At 39.2% G+C, this 17824-nt stretch overlaps 1 protein-coding gene across 1 annotated transcript; it reads right to left on the bottom strand.

Annotated features, from left to right (window-relative positions):
• Nucleotides 1-12155: 12155 nt before the first annotated feature.
• On the bottom strand, nucleotides 12156-15961 carry LOC138338637 (uncharacterized). The gene is made up of 3 exons (XM_069289612.1): nucleotides 15531-15961; nucleotides 12723-15461; nucleotides 12156-12528 (listed from the first exon to the last, which is right to left on the bottom strand). The coding sequence occupies exons 1-3, from the start codon at nucleotides 15959-15961 to the stop codon at nucleotides 12156-12158; spliced, it is 3543 nt and encodes a 1180-aa protein (XP_069145713.1).
• Nucleotides 15962-17824: the final 1863 nt, after the last annotated feature.

Raw genomic sequence — 17824 nt, 5'->3', positions numbered from 1 at the left:
ATGAGATCGATATAATTATGAAAATCAGGACGAATTAATTGATTATCTATCACAAGAGGAATTATAATCATGTCATTATCATAAAAAATAGTTCTATTTATGTGAAGGATGGGACCTGAATAATTCTTGGAAAGAATATTAAATCCAATAATAGAGGTCAGGGCTCTACACAAATAGATTTAAATCATCATGTGGAGGAAAGGCTTGAGTATTAAGTGCGTGATATAAATTAATTAAAACTATATTATAAAGTCTTTTTTGCTTACCCATGAAAAGTTAAAAATTGTTGCCACGTATTTGTATTTTGCGGCCAATTTAAGGCACTTTCGCATTTTTCGTCATAAATCTTATCTACCATTACAGCTTCAACGCAAAGTCTTATGTTCATGAAAATGATTGTTCAAATTCTTTTTTTCTACACCTTCAAGAAAATTAGGATATTTTTTTTTCTTTTTAAAAAGCAACCTATAAAATAATGGAAATTTTTGCAAATAGTTAATATAATAAATTTTTATAGCCATAGTTTGCATATAGTTACGGTTTCTCGTTTGTATGATTCGCGGGTACATTTGTATAATTCAGTTATTTTTGTATAAACTCGAAATAATAAATTTATACAATTACAAACACCAAAAGTGTAAGCAATTATACAAATTATATTATAAAAATTCTAAATTGTACAAAAGCTATACAAATCGAATTATACAAACGTATGAATTATATGAAACTAAAAGGTTGAGTCGTGTAATTATAGCTAAAGTTAAATCGCGAATTATAATTAAAATTAACTATAGTTATATTAACTAATTAACTAGTGTTATAAAATCAAGCTATACGAATATAATCATGAAGAGAAGAAGACAAGAGAAGTAGATAGAAGAAGAGGAATTTTCTTCTTATTCAAGTGTATGCAAGTTACATCTGTATGTATATTACAATAGTGAATGAACAACCCTATTTATAGAGTGAGAAATCACTCCAAAGGTCACCATATTAAGTATCATAATAAATAGATACATTCTTATCCAAAAAGGTTCATGTAACCTAGTGAATATGAATGGTTGTTCATGTACCAACCTTATGGACTATCCACTTAATTCAATGTATTTATAACACTCCCCCTTGGATGTCCATAGATAATGTGCCTCGTTAAAACCTTACTAGGAAAAATCCCGTGGGAAAAAATTCTAGTAAAAGAAAAAGAGTACACATATCTTTTGATACGCACTATTTGTTGCCTCATTAAAAACCTTGCCAGGAAAAACCCAGTGGGAAAAAACCTCGGTCAAGGGAAAAAGAGTGCAACGCGTATTATACTCCCCTGATTAAAACATCACTTAATTTCTTGTGATGATGTCTCCAATCTTCGTACATTGTGGTTGGTATATTCTTTTTCAAAGAAAAATCACACATTTCTTGAATATGGTGTGTCACTTATCTCAACCAGACGCACTTTCGACTTGCTTCATGGAGGACTTTTATTTCTGCATAGCAACATTTGCTTCATTGATCGCCAGGAGATTATTGTGCCTCCACATGCAAACACATAGCGTTCTTGAGATAGATCTTTATGCGGATCAGATAAATATTTTGCATCTGCGTAACCAATCAATTTTGTCTTGGATTCCTCGGGATAGAATAAACCCATAACTATGGTCCTTCAAGGATATTCAATCATGTGCTAAACACCATTTCAATGTCCTTTTATCGGGGAGAAATTGAATCTTGCCAGTAAATTTACTGCAAAACAAATATCTGGTCAAATATTGTTAGTAAGATGCACTAGTGCCCTGATTGCACCAAGATAGAGTTTCATTACCAAGAAACTCTTCATCCTTCTTTTGAGATCAAACTGAATCATCATTTATGTCAAGTGATCTCATAATCATTGGGATACTCAATGAATGTGATATATCCACATAAAATTGCATCAAAAAATTTCAGTGTATGTGCACTGTTAGACAAATATTTTATTTGTCAAATTATCAATCTGTAGGTCAAGACAAAATTTTGTCTTACCAAGACCTTTTCATAAAAATACAAGGACAATTAGGGTCATTCTTTTGTACCCTTTTTCTTCCTTGACTATTTTCAATCCATATAAGGATTTTTGAAGCTTTATTGGAAAAGTTTCTTTCAAACTCTTATATGCTTCAGACACCTCGATTGTGTCGCGCCCCATTTTCGCGGAAAACGGGTTTTGTGCACGACCTAACAACTCTTTTGAGATTTTTGAGTTTTGGAGTCGCCACCTAACGAATTAAGGTGCGTTAGGGCACCTATCTATCCTAACTAAGTCCAACTAAGGTCAACGAGCCAGAGATTAGGGTAAGGGTTCAAATTACCTCGAGGGGAAGGTGTTAGGCATCCCTCGAGGTCCACAAGTGTGGGTCCCGACCGTATCTCATGCAATCTATATGGGGGTACAAGTAGCAATCAAGGTCGTTTATTAATTTATTTAATCTTACTAAGTGATAACAAATACGAAACAATTAAGACTATTATTCTTATTTATTTAGATATGTAAAGCTAGGTGATGACAATAAATAAACAATTAAGCTCATTTTATTTATTTTGACATACGACACTATGTTATAAACAAAATTGGCAAATATTAAGCAATTAATATGTGCGAAAATAAAGTTGAAAATTGATAAGTTTTGAATAGGAATTTTTATAAAAAAAATGTTTGTTTCTTTATAGGGATGATGCCACGATATTATTGATCGCGCTCCTCCACCATAGAAACAATTTTGATTTGAGGTCGGTCTAAAAATAGTTTATGTTTTTGATAAAATGATTTAAAAGATTTAGTTCACACGTAGGCACATAAACATTTACATATAAATGCACATAATTCTTTTGAAGTTCATGGGAAGTGGTACTTCCGGGGACGCATCGGTTTAAAAAAAATTGGGACTAGACCTCATAGTTCCTTTGACTTTCCCACTAACGATAGGTTAGGAGATAGTTCTTAAAAAAATGTCGTAGTCAATCCAAAATTTTGAAAGATGACTTTTTTTTTTTAAATATGTTGCAAAACTTTGTAAGTACTAAAAGCTAATAGAACATTAAGGCGGTAAATTTATTAAATGCAAAGGTTTTAAGACGAAGCCAAATATTTTGTTAAATGCATGAAATGATTTTAATAACATATTGCAAGGAATGCGGAAATCTTCAAGAAAACGAATGGGATTTCTCATGAAATAATATTAACTAATTTTAAGGGGAGGGTACAAATATGCACAAACAAGTTCTATTTTTTATGGATATGTTAAGAGTTTACTTACAAACCTATAGACATGACTTCTAGGTGTTTACAAAAAAAACAATGTAACATATATATGCATGATTTTGTAAATGATATGAACAAATTAAATCTTAGACATGGTTTCTAGATGACAAGATGATGCTAAAATTATAACATTATTAAAACACACAATCGGCCTATTAAGTTACTATGATTTGTTTTTAACATTAACGTAATCTAATTTATTATTTTTTTTTTTAAACTTCATTAACAAAAGTGTCAAGCAAATTGAGAATTGATTAGATTATAACACCTATAAACATTAATTCTAGGTGGTTAAAGACAAACCTATAGGCATGATTTCTAAAAAATATAACGAACATATAAATCCCCCTCCCCTAGACGACCCCCAAATAACTTTATTATATGATCTTTAGGGTTACAATTGTTACATCATTCAAATAAATAAAATAGCGGAAAAAATAAAAAATATATATATATGTACATTCAAACAAATAAACAAATCCTTCTTCAATTAATCTTCAACTCGAACTTCAAATATGAAACCTGTCAAAGTAATTAAATAACTACACAAGTAATCACACTTGTTAGTTAAGGTGAGACAATATGCAATCGTTTAATGACGGATTCTATATAAAAAACAGACAATGGTTTACACAAATATGTGAATATGAAAATAGTATGAATGTTAAGAATACTAACCTGTTTAAACAAAACAAGATGATTCACCCTTTACTCGAACAAAGTAGGAAAATAGCGAAGAAAAACACTTGAATATTCACCGAAATATTAATGTTGTTTAAAGTAGCAAGAGAGCAATGAGATGAGGGAGAGTGATGAGAGAATTTTTGGTTAAGAGTGAATGGTGTTCTCTAAATGAAGGGAGGGGTCTTATTTATATAGTAGAGGAGGGGGAACAAATAAGGAAAAGAAATATTTAAAGGAGTTAATTAATATTCCCTTTTCCTTATTTTAAAAGAGAGCCAAATCAGAAAATTTTAAAAATAATTCATTACCATAATACAAACAAGTAAGGAATCAATTAATATGGAGCAATATTTATTTACAAGGAAAACTAGATCAATTAAACTTATTTTCCTTAACTAGTAGAGAGTAAAATCAGTACAGTCCTTTTTACCTTAATTAAATATCACTTTCCAAAAATATAACAACCAAGAATATATTTGAAGTCAATCAAGGTAAAATAAAATAATCAATTAAAATGACAATAATGTTTAAAAAGATATAAGAAATCTGCAACTACTATTAAAAATTACAAGACTTATCATAACAAATAATAATCAAAGTGAAACCAATATACAAGTAGCATGCCAATACCCAAATCACATTTAGCAGACTTACATAAACTGATTATTATACAATATTGTTTTCAACATGGCTAAAACACATGTATTTTGCAAATTTTCAAGAGAAAATCAACAAGAACAGTCCATAAGGTCAAGCAACTCATAATTTATTCTCATGCTCATAGCAAAATCTATCTAAAACATGCATACATTAGGCAAATTAAATATCTATAATGGAAAACTAAAACAGAAACTAACCTAGACGGATCTGTGAAGATCCGTCTTGAATGAGCTAAAGCTTTAAAACTCCCGGTACAAGTGAGGATGGCGTCAAGCTGCTGGCCGGAATCAATGTTGTACGTCCTTGCTGCTGTTCGTCCGGCGTTCCGCCATAGCTGCTGGTCGGAGTGGCTGCTGGCTGGCGTTGTCGGAGCTGTTGTCACTGTTGTTGGACTGCTTCCCTGCAAGAAGAAAAAAGGAAAAGAGGACGAAGGAGAAGAGGAGACGAGAAGAGGGGAGAAGTGGAGAATGACGGGAGAGGGAGGAAGGAGCGGCGCCGCCTGCTGCTGCTCGCCATGGCTGCTGGTTTCGCCGGCGGTCGCTGCTGCTAGAGAAGCTGCTGCTGCTCCTGGTTTCGCCGGCGGTCGCTGTTACGTGCGCTGTTTGCTGCAGCTGCTGGTGGCTGTCGCCGGCTGCTGTCGCGTCTGGTGGTGGTCGCCGGCTGCTGCTGCCTGTAAAGAGGAGAGGAACGGAAGAGGAGAGACGGCTTGGAGAGGGGGGGAAGAGAGAGAGGAGAGGCGGCTTGGAGAGGGGGGAGGAAGAGAGTGACAATAATTTTTAGGTTTTAGGGTCTTTTGTGTTGAAGAAAGAGAATGGGAGATTTAATCACAACCGTCGGTTTAGATAGAGATGAAGGGTTAGGATTCGATCTAGGATTTATTAATTAAATAGACGGATGAGATCAAAAGATGATTTCTTGAAATTAGATGAGTTAGATACGGAATGGCTAAAATTGCAATTAAAATTGGCTAGAATTGAAAGGAAGAGATGGCTATGAATGAAATAAAACTCTAATTCAAGTGGCTAGAATTGAAAGAAATTAGAATAAAATAGGCTAGAATTTAAATAATTTTAAGGAAAGTGTAAAAATCATTTAACTTTGAAACATTTGAAATTCGTTAATATTTTAAAAATATATACGATAATTTTATAAAGTAGAACATACTAAAATATATAATTTTCAAGCAAAGTCGACTAAAAATTTTAAAGTTTTAAAATACGTATTTAATCTAATAGTATTCCTAAAAAGGGTCAAAGGTCGGTCAAAATTGGGTGTCAACAGCTGCCCCTTGGTTGATTGAGAATGAAGAATGAATTGTCAGACAACCAACGTTGACTTAGTAGCCGATTTTGTCCGACCGACGACAGACGTCAGCGGATCAATTGAAGCGAAGTAGAGTTGAAAAAAGGGTACGACCGAGACTTTGGTTTTAAGTCGCCTACATATCTCTGGTTATACGAGAATCAGGTCGTGTGTAGTTCTAGATTCAAGAGCAAATGAAACTCTTAAAAGTTGAAAGAGCGGTAAGGTATTTGGAAGGCACGATATCGGCTTGAATGGATAAGATTAGAGTAGCGAGAAGAGAGAGATTGAGAGGCTAAAATAGTATGACAGAGAAGCGTGAAGAGCATGATAGAGTGGGGTTATCAACATCTGAACAAGGGTTCGGAGTATGAAAGGCGAAGAATTGATAGGGTCATTGTTGTGATAGAGGATAGCGTGATAATTGTAATCAAGGGCGATCGATCATATCTGCAAATTCTAGATAAAATGTTAGCTTATAAATAGATAAAGTATGACCAATAATAATAAAATATGAGTTCTAAATAGAAAAGAGGTGATAAAAAGCGTATCTGTTTGAGACGTACTGCAAACCTTGATTGTCTGTAACTTCTTGAAGGATTGAACCCATCTCTGAAGAATGACGTCAAACTCCAATAGATTTGATACTATAAAGATATAACAGTATAGACGAAAATATCTAGTTATATGGAGAATCTAAACGTCATTTTAAGGCGGACGAGCCTAAGTGTCGTTTTAAGGCAGACAGCCTAAATGTCGCATTGTAAGGCGGACGAGCCTAGATGTCGCATTGTAAGGCGGACGAACCTAGATGTCGCATTGTAAGGCGGACGAACCTAGATGTCGCATTGTAAGGCGGACGAGCCTAGATGTCGCATTGTAAGGCGGACGAGCCTAAGTGTCGTTTTAAGGCAGACAGCCTAAATGTTTTATAAAGCGAACAAAATATCTTATAAGCGGACGAACCTAAATGTCCTATGAGGCGGACAAGCCTTGATGTCCTTTTTAAGGTGGACGACCTAACTGAAGACATAGAAAGTCACAGTGGCGAGTTGAATCCGAAGATATCTTCATGGTAGCCTGAATGATAGCGAAACAATAGTTCGAGTAGCCAAGAATTTGTTGTAGCCTTTGTGTGTAAGCAAAGGAACAGCCGTTCAGAAGGCGACTTTGTCTGTAATCTGCATAACTGTAACTTGTAGTAGAGTAATTAGAGCAAAATAAGCGGTGAATGTAAACATGATGCAATTTCCCATATAGACCATGAATGTTTGCCTTAAGACCATGCGAGATGATGTCTTAGGCTATGGTGTCTAGGGCCATGATACGTGAAATGTATCCTCAGGTCATGAAATGTTGTCTGCAGGCCATGAAGATGACGCCTTTAGACTATGACACCTTCGGATTATGATAGGAAGAAATTAAACCCTTAGGCCATGATATGATGTCCGCAGGCCATGAGGATGATGCCTTTAGACTATGACGCCTTAGGAACATGATATGCATAAAATAAGTCCTCAGGCCATGACATGAAGTCCGTAGGCTATGAAAGATGATGCCTTTGAAGGATGACGCCCTTGGGATATCAGTAATGAGTAAAGAGAGCGTATCTGTTTTTGACATCTGTTGATACTTATGACTTGATTTGATTCGGGCGCATGTAAACTTCGAGCACGATGCAATCTTGAGCTTATGCAAACTTCGGGCACAATGCAGTCTCAGGCACGATGCGATGGTGCATTTCTTCGGGCACATGCAATATCGAGCACATGCAATGATGCATTTCTTCGGGCACATGCAACATCGAGCACAATGCGATGATGCACTTCCTCGGGCACATTGTAATATCGGGCACATGCAGTATCGAGCATATGTAATGGTGCATTTCTTCGGGCACATAAAATATCGAGCGCATGCAATAATGCAATTCTTCGAGCATAAGTCAATATTGGGCATATGCGATGATGTGTTTCCTCGGGCACATGAAATATCGAGCACATGCAATAATGCAATTCTTCGAGCATAAGTCAATATTGGGCATATGCGATGATGTGTTTCCTCGGGCACATGAAATATCGAGCACATGCAATGATGCATTTCTTCGGGCACATAAAATATCGAGCGCATGCAATAATGCGGTTCTTCGAGCATAAGTCAATATTGGGCATATGCGATGATGTGTTTCCTCGGGCACATGAAATATCGAGCGCATGCAATAATGCAATTCTTCGAGCATAAGTCAATATTGGGCATATGCGATGATGTGTTTCCTCGGGCACATGAAATATCGAGCACATGCAATAATGTGTTCCTTCGGGCTCATGCGATATCAAGCACATGAAGTGATGCATTTCGGCATTCTCGGGCATAACATAATGATGTAGTTCTTTGAGCATAGGGTGATATCAAGCGTAGGTGCGAAATGATGCAATATCGGGCATAACGTAATTTGTCAGCACAGTAGTTGCTTGAGGGCATACAGTAGCTTGGGCGTCCGCCTTATTGGAAGGATCGAGTGTCATATGTCGGGCTCAAATGTTGTGATGTTGATTGTTGCAGTTGCCTTTGTATATGTACCTGTATTTTCTACACTCAAAGAAAAATAGTTAGTTTAAACGGGGGGAAGGTTGATCTGTATCCGTGATTTGGCGCAGCGTGCTCCTTTGGCTTGCCATCCACACCTCTTCGAGCGTCTGTTTTTTTTTTCATAAAAAGAAAGGGAAAAGGAGAGAAAAAATAATAATAATAAAAACAAAAACTTTCAGAGATTTTGAAATTATCATTTAATAAAAGCTGATGTCGAATCTTTGACCATGGCATAGGTTGAGACTTTACAACGTCTGACTCAAAAGTGGAGCTATCATTTAATCTTTGTTGTAAGCTGACTGCTTGTTGAGAAGAAACTTTCGGTGAAATTTTGAGTTTACTCAAAATTTCTGCCCCAGTATGAAGATGTGCCAGGAGAAGTCTTGATGGAATTTTTGAGATCCTCTCAAAAATTCTGCCCCAGTTATCAGTAGAAAAGGGGGAAATGAAAGTTTTATTTATAATAAGACCGAACCCCATAGGAGCGCCTACGTATCCCCTCTTAAATGGGAATCAGGTCTGACGTAGTTCCAAATTACAAAAGAGCATGAATCAATCTCTAGATGTAATACTTTTTCACAGAATCTGAATTGATAGGTTTTGGCCAAACTTCTCCATCCATTTCTGCAAGTATAAGTGCTCCGCCTGTCAGTACTCGAGAGACTATGTATGGACCTTGCCAATTTGGTGAAAATTTACCCTTTGCCTCGTCTTGATTTGGAAAAATCCGCTTCAAAACCAGTTGCCCAGGTGAGAAATGTCTGGGTTTAACCTTCTTGTTGAAAGCTCTGGCCATTCTATTCTGATAGAGCTGACCATGACAAATGGCGTTAATTCTTCTTCCATCTATTAATGCCAAATTCTCTGCCCGACCTCGTATCCAATCAGCATCACTCAACTTTGCTTCTTGGATGATTCTTAGGGAAGGTATCTCAACTTCGGCGGGTATCACAGCTTCGGTGCCGTATACTAAGAAGTAAGGTGTGGCCCCTGTGGAAGTTCTGATTGTGGTACGATACCCCAGCAATGCGAAAGGTAGCTTTTCCTGCCAGTGTTTGTGATTATCGATCATCTTGCGCAATATCCTTTTGATGTTTTTGTTTGCCGCCTCAACAGCCCCATTCATCTGTGGCCTGTATGCTGTAGAGTTTCGATGACTGATCTTGAACTTCTCACACATTGATCTCATCAGGTCACTGTTTAGGTTGGTGCCGTTATCGGTGATGATTGACTCAGGAATTCCAAACCTACAAATAATGTTGTTTTTGACAAAGTCATCCACAACTTTCTTTGTCACTGATTTATGGGAGGTGGCCTCAACCCACTTGGTGAAATAGTCAATTGCAACAAGAATGAATCTGTGCCCGTTGGATGCTGTTGGTTCGATTGGACCAATGACATCCATGCCCCATGCTGCGAACGGCCAAGGTGAACTAGTGACATGGAGTTCGTTGGGAGGTACTCGAATCATATCTGCGTGAGTCTGACATTGATGGCATTTCTGGACGTAGCGAATGCAGTCTGTCTCCATAGTTAGCCAATAATATCCTGATCTCAGAATCTTCTTTGCTAATGTAAAACCGTTCATGTGAGGGCCACAGGTGCCTGCATGTATCTCTTCGACCAGCCTGCGAGCCTCTCTTGCTTCGACGCATCTTAGCAGTCCCAAATCGGGAGTTCTCCTATAGAGTATTTCCCCACTTAAGAAGAATTGGGTTGCTAACCTTCGAATTGTACGCTTTTGTACACTTGTTGCATCTTCTGTGTATTCACCACTCTTCAAATATCTTCTAATGTCATCATACCAGGGCTTTCCATCAGGCTCTCCCTCAACATGGAAACAATAAGCTGGTTGTTCATGTATATGAATGTGAATAGGATCGATGTAATTGTGATCAGGGTGTCGAATCATAGAAGACAGAGTGGCTAAGGCGTCTGCAAATTCATTTTGGACCCTTGGTACATGTCTAAATTCTGTTTTGACAAACCTTTTACATAGCCTGTGCACGCACTCCAAATATGGTAACAACTTTCGATTTTTTGTTGCCCAATCACCTCGAACCTGATGGATCAATAGGTCTGAATCCCCTATTATTATCATTTCCTGGACATCCAAGTCGATCGCCCGTCGGAGACCTAGTATGCAGGCTTCGTATTCGGCCATATTATTTGAGCAAAGGAATCTGAGTTTTGCTGATACTGGATAATGTTGCCCGGTGGGTGAGATCAAAACAGCCCCAATGCCGCATCCATTCAGATTTTTAGCTCCATCAAAAAACATTCTCCATCCATCATATTCTTCAGAAATGTCCTCTCCTACAAACGCCACCTCTTCATCTGGGAAGTAGGTCTTCAGCGGTCTGTAATCATCGTCCACGGGATTCTCTGCCATATGGTCTGCTAATGCCTGTGCTTTCACTGCTTTTTGCGTGACATACACTATGTCAAACTCACTCAACAGTATCTGCCATTTTGCCAGTTTACCTGTAGGCATAGGCTTTTGAAAGATATACTTCAAAGGATCCATCCTTGAAATCAGATAAGTGGTATGCGATGAGAGGTAATGTCGTAACTTTTGGGCAACCCATGTTAGAGCACAACAGGTACGCTCTAATAGAGAGTATCGGGCTTCGCACGATGTGAACTTCTTGCTCATATAATATATTGCTTGCTCCTTCCTCCCTGTTTCATCGTGTTGTCCCAAGATGCAACTGAAAGCATTATCCAATACTGAAATATACAAAAGTAATGGTCTACCTGACTCTGGTGGCACCAATACAGGAGGATTGGATAGATAGTCTTTGATCTTGTCAAATGCCTGTTGACATTCACTTGTCCATTTCACTGCAGCATCCTTTTTTAACAGCTTGAAGATAGGTTCACAGATGACAGTAGACTGAGCAATGAAACGACTGATGTAGTTAAGTCGCCCCAAGAAACTCATTACCTCCTTCTTGCTCTTTGGTGGGGGAAGATCACGAATGGCTTTGATCTTTGACGGGTCCAATTCTATACCTCGACGACTGACAATGAAACCTAAAAGCTTTCCAGCAGGCACACCGAAGACACATTTTGCCGGATTCAGTTTCAGATTGTACTTGCGTAGCCTGGCAAAGAATTTCCGTAAATCCTCCAAATGATTTAAACTTTCCTTTGATTTGATGATGACATCATCCACATAAACCTCAATTTCCTTATGGATCATGTCGTGAAACAAAGTAGTCATCGCTCTCATGTACGTAGCTCCAGCGTTCTTTAGTCCAAAAGGCATCACCTTGTAGTTATAGACGCCCCACGGCGTGATGAAAGCGGTTTTCTCAGCGTCGTCTTTGTGCATCTCAATTTGATGATAGCCGGCAAAGCAATCCACAAATGACTGAGTTTCGTGCTTAGCACAATTATCAATCAGTATGTGTATGTTTGGTAACGGAAAGTTATCTTTAGGGCTAGCTTTATTGAGATCTCGGTAATCCACGCAAACTCTGACCTTGCCGTCTTTCTTGGGCACTGGAACGACATTTGCAAGCCAAGTTGGGTATTCTGTCACTTGGAGTATCCCAACATCTAATTGCTTTGATACTTCTTCTTTGATTTTCAAACTCATCTCGGGCTTGTATTTTCTCAGCTTCTATTTTACCGGAGGATATGCTGGATCAGTGGGTAGTCGATGGGCTACGATTGCAGTACTTAGCCCTGTCATGTCTGCGTAGGACCACGCGAAAATATCCTTATTCTCTATGAGAAACTCGGTATACTCTTTCTTGTCTTCTTTTGTCATATGGATGCTTACTCGGGTTTCTTGTATCACCTCTGCATTTCCCAAATTCACCACTTCTGTCTCTACCAAATTTGGATTGGGTTTTTCCTCGAATTCCTCAACCCTTTTGATTAACTCCTCGGGAACCTCATTGTCTTCGACTTCTTCTAAGTCATTAAGGTTAAGCTGAGCAGTCTCATTGTATGCCACAATCTCAGATTCGACATTTTTATAATGAATTTTGCTGGTGAGAAGAAGAAAAAAAATAGTAAAAATTAAATACAAGACAAAAAAAATGGGAAAAGAACTTTATTGATAAAGATTCGAAAATTTCATAAGTCCTCATTTGAAAGCAATACATGGGACGGGAATTAAAACGTTTATTAAAACTCCTTTATTAAAATTAAAATTTGATAGAAAAACATCTTCCAAGGCTACCCAGATGCTCGACGAGGTCTGGATGGAGTCGAGGTCCAGTTGCTGACGCTGATCTTTGCCTTTTTGCTTCCACTAGGGCCCCCTTTCTCCTCCTCGTTGATCACGACGTTGCAAACTTTCCCTTCTTCTTTGGTTAGCGATAACCCCTTCAAGTCGTCTGAGATCTCATCAATATTGTCTCCCATGAAACCTGCTGATCGAAATGATTGATACAATGGCGGTATGGGTTTCTTCAATGGATAGTAGTACCCATCTCTAGGTGGTCGCCAATCGAGCCATTCTTCGGTGGTGTATTTATAACCCAAACCAAAAGTGGTGGAATGTCGAACAGGCTGTATAGGTTCGACTATCCCTTGTAATTTAGCCCCCAAACCTTTCCCAAGCTCGAAACCGAACCAGGCCATCATATCTATGATTTTTTGGCTGAACCAAGGTTGCAACTCAATATTACCAACAAGCTCCACTGTATGGTACATTTCGCCATCCATATTCTCTCTTCCTTCAATCGTGTATACAGGATGCCCTTTTTCCCCATGGACCACAACCTTTTCGTAATCCCATTCAAACTTTAGGCATTGGTGAAGAGTAGATGGAACCGCTCCAGCCATATGAATCCATGGACGACCCAATAATAAGTTGTACGATGAAGGGATGTCCAAAATTTGGAAAGCTATGGGGAAAGTGACAGGACCAATGAGCATGTCCAAGGTTATCTCCCCAATAGTGCCTCTCTGAGAGCCGTCAAATGCCCTCACATTCATCTTCCATGTCTGAATTTTTGCGCTATCCACACCCAGCCTCGTCAGTGTGCTCAGAGGGCAAATGTTTAAACCTGAACCTGCATCAACTAATGCTTTGTTTATCACCTTATCCTGATACTGAATCGAAATGTACAAAGCTTTATTGTGAGTTGTTCCTTCGATTGGCAGTTCATCTTTGTGAAAAGATATTTTGTAAGCCTCAAAGACCTGCCCCACCATTTGGGATACCTCTCCATGAGTGATGTTAGACGGGACATAAGCTTCACCAAGGATCTTCAGAAGGGCATCTCGATGAGTTTCGGAAGATTGTAGTAACTCCAGAATTGATATTTGGGAAGGGGTTTTACTCAGCTGCTCAATGACAGAGTATTCTTTAGCTTTAACCTTTTTCCAAATACTTTGATCCTCGAGCTCTACGATTGGCGCTTTGGATTTGCTAGAGCTTCCTTGAACCAAATTTTCAGAAGTGTAAATTCTTCCAGATCTGGTGACCCCTGTTGCAACATCTGTCTCTTCCACATTTGTTTCTCTTTTGTTGTAATCCCAAGGTACAGCATGTGTGTCACATTGTATTGGGGAGGATGCTTTATAGACAGCGAATGGTGGTCTGGGTGCAGCAACTTCTACTTCAAATGGGGCGAGTCTTTGCACTATTAGTGGTGCCTGGGCAGTGGTAGGCATGGCTTCCTCTGTTTCGACGGCCCAGGTAGATTCTTCCCAATCCCAGACATCACCAGCTTCCACCATGTTGACTTGATGGTTAGGGAGAGGATTATTCGCAACATTCGGTGTAGGATCCTTCAGTTGGATGGTCTTTGTATCAATCAACATTTGAACCTTATCCTTAAGGACTCTGCAAACTTCGGTGGTGTGGCCCTTCATCCCAGAATGGTAGGCGCAGACCTTGTTAGGGTCGTACCATTTCGCGCGAACGTCCACAGGTAATGCGGGAATTGGAGAGACGTACCCAGCTTGTTTCAGTCTCTCATAAAGTTGTGCTATGGGTTCAGCCAAAGGGGTATAGGTTTTTGTAGGTCTTCTTTCATAGGAAGGTCTGTTTCGGTAATTTGGTGTTTGAGTGGGTGGTGGAGTTTGGAAGTGTGTTGGTTGAACATTATAGACAGGATATGAGGCATGCAAATATTGAGGAGGAGCATTTTGGTAATATATTGGCATGGGTTGGGGAGATATAGGGGGTGGAGCTGAGGGATGTTGAGGGTATGGGGTGTGAAGGTATGGGGTGTGAGGGTATGGGGATGGTGGTGGGTTTGTTGTCTTGTGCCTCAAAGGGGTCCTAGTTCCATGAGCCATCATTACAGAACCTGTTTTCTTTCGACTCTCTGTCATTCCACCAGATTGCAGAGCCTTGTTGGTTGCTTGTAAAGCCTCCAAGTTGATGATAGTCCCATTCTTTATGCCTTCTTCAATTCTTTCGCCTAGTTTGATGATTTCAGCGAAACTCTTTTCAGCCACCAGTATCATTCGGTCATAGTATTGTGGTTCTTGGGCACGGATGAAATAGTCTTTCATTTGAGATTCTTCCATAGGGGGTCTGGCCCTAGCCGCCTCAGACCTCCATCTTATGGCATATTCTCTGAAGGATTCACTTGGTTTCTTCTTTAGGTTCTGAATGTAAAACCAATCAGGCGCATTTTCAATATTGAAACCAAACCTATTCATGAAGTCAGTTGCCATATCAACCCATTTTATCCATTTCCGCGAGTCTTGCTCAATGTACCATGATAGGGCCTCCCCAGTAAGACTTCTCATGAACAACTTCATGAGTATCCTCTCATCTCTCCCCACCCCTACAAGTTTGTCGCAATACATTCGTAGGTGGGCTTTGGGATCCCCAATGCAATTGAACGTCTCAAATTTCGGAAGCTTGTATCCTTCGGGCAGTTCCACATCAGGATGCATGCACAGATCTTCATAGCCCAATCCTCCCAACCTTTTGTTTCCTTCCACGTGTTGTACCCTGTTGGTCAAGTTGTCTAATCTCTCAGTCAGGGTTTTTATTAAGATGTCTTTCTAATGGGACTCTGACTCATGGAGGTCATGAGTCAGAGGGGCAGTTTCAACGTATATGGGATTGGGATTGTTGTTCCCAAAAGTATGTGGGATATTTGTGTTTGGGGTTGTTTCTGGGACAGTTGGTTTGGTATGTTGGTAATAGTGGTGAAATGGAAGTTGGGTATTTTGGGCGTGGGGTGGTGGAAAGGCATTTGGACGAATGGGTTCAGGTGGGGATATATGGATTGGAGGATTGTCTGGCGTGGCTGTTTGATTAGGAGGATTGTCTATGTTTTCTCCAAATTGGGTTCCAAGAGAGATAGACAACTTGGCCAAATCACGCATGTTGGCTACCTCTTCTTCCAATTGCGAAATCTTGCGCTCGAGTCTTAGGATAAGATTACTATGAAGTTGTCCTCCCTCAGAAGCTTCTACCCTTTCAATGGTGCTGTTGTCGTCAACCATTTTTCCTTTGTCTTTTGAGCTTGCTCTTTGAGAAGGAGGAGAAGGGGGGGTCCCTTTTGATCGTGTATGTTCCAGGATGAAGGACAGATCAACCTTAGGAAATGGGAAAACAATAGAATCAAAAGAAAAGAGTTAGGGGTTAAGATAATATCACAATATCAACACGTTGTTTTGAAATAAACGCCCTAAATGCAAGGAACCTCGTTGAGCCAGAGGTAGGCCTAAGCGACACATAAGTGATGCATAATAATTAATTCAAGCCTTATTTGCCAATTTGGAGTTTAGAGTTAGATAATAGAACAACTTTCGATTATTGAAATAATTTCTGTTTATTACATCAATCTAAAGATAACTAAAGGGCTAGGGATAACATATGGGGAGTAAAGAGAAATAAATAATAATTAAAAGCTTTAATCATGTTGCTCTCCAATGTTAGGCACAATCTGCTTCTTCATTTCTAGGGTAATGTCATAATCAGTGTTGAGGAGGTTGCGAGCCCATCTTCTCTCTTTTTCATCGCCAAAACCAGGAAGACCTCCTTCGCTTAAATCTCTATGCTCTGCATCTTCTAAAAGCCATACATAATATTCAGGTGTGCAGAAGGGTCGGTGCTCTTGAACATCGATAGTTATCACATTCTTCCATCTTCGTAGTATGGTGTTCACTTGCGGTAATTCTGACCCAAAGTCATATCCATAGTGGCTCATGTGGGATCGTAGAGGTATCATTTGGATCTGTCCGAATTGTCGAAGGACTCGAAGTGGTGCGTAGGGTTGCACACCGTTCAAACCGATAAGCTCAATGAAGTAAAGTTCATTTCCTCTTATGATGGCACGTCGTGGCTTCAACCAATAATACTTCCATTGGATTTCAACGGCTGACCGCTCCTTTAGGTATGTGAACCAGTCCTCTGTTCCCACAGGGGAGATAAAATGTTTCATCCTTAGGGGATGGTTGATAATTTTGTTCCCCATAGTCCCTCTGACGATGTCTACTTTATTAGCTCTTTGGTAGAAATGTTCGACGGCCCAAAGTTGCAGCAGAAAGTTACACCCTTCAAAGTATCTTTTGCCTTTGGTGCATGCAGTCAAAGCTCTTAGAATTTCTGCGAGTATCATAGGGACCAAGGTTTTCCCACCTCGAGCCAACATACGAACCACATAACATAAGCCGGTGTGGATCTTTCCTCCTTCTCTAGGAAAAACCAATGAGCCTAATAGGGCGACAGCGAATGCATTAAGACGATACCTTTCCCATTTTGCAGAAGAGCAAGCAAATTCTCTATGAAAGTTTTGATGACCTTCCTCATCCCCAAAGCGTGAATATAAGAACTCTAAAGAAATCCAACCTTCTTTCAGACAAAGTAGATTTGGATTATGACACATGCCCATTTGCTTCAAAAAAGATCTTGGACTTGGCTTGTGTGGAACAATCATTTCCAACTCTTTGTATGCGAGACCCATGAATCCTCCAACTTCTTCTATTGTTGGAGTTAGCTCGAAATCCTGAACTTGAAGACTAACCTCTCAGTGTCCCAGAATTTCAACAATGCCTTGATTAAGTGACGATCTGACTCTACGGAGATCAAAGCAGTGAGGCCGCCTAACAATTCATTTGCTTCTAACTCTCGATTTTTTTGTATATCTTTCCACCAAGTCTTCAAAATGGGATTAACTTTGACCACCATTTGCGTGTTTGGAAAGTGGGGGTGAGCCATGACTCTGCAAACAAAGTAACAAACAACTTCTAAACTTCATTTTGGCAATGTTGGCTTGATTTAATTATTATGATCACGTTGACACATAAATATGCAATTTGTCTAAGGGTGTTGGGGCCCTTCAGACGAGAAGGTGGCTACTAATT

This window comes from Solanum lycopersicum, chromosome 9, assembly GCF_036512215.1.
Source record: "Solanum lycopersicum chromosome 9, SLM_r2.1".
Classification (NCBI taxonomy): domain Eukaryota; kingdom Viridiplantae; phylum Streptophyta; class Magnoliopsida; order Solanales; family Solanaceae; genus Solanum; species Solanum lycopersicum.
The sequence above is the reverse complement of the archived record's forward strand: the minus strand, read 5'-3'. Positions and strand labels throughout refer to the sequence as shown.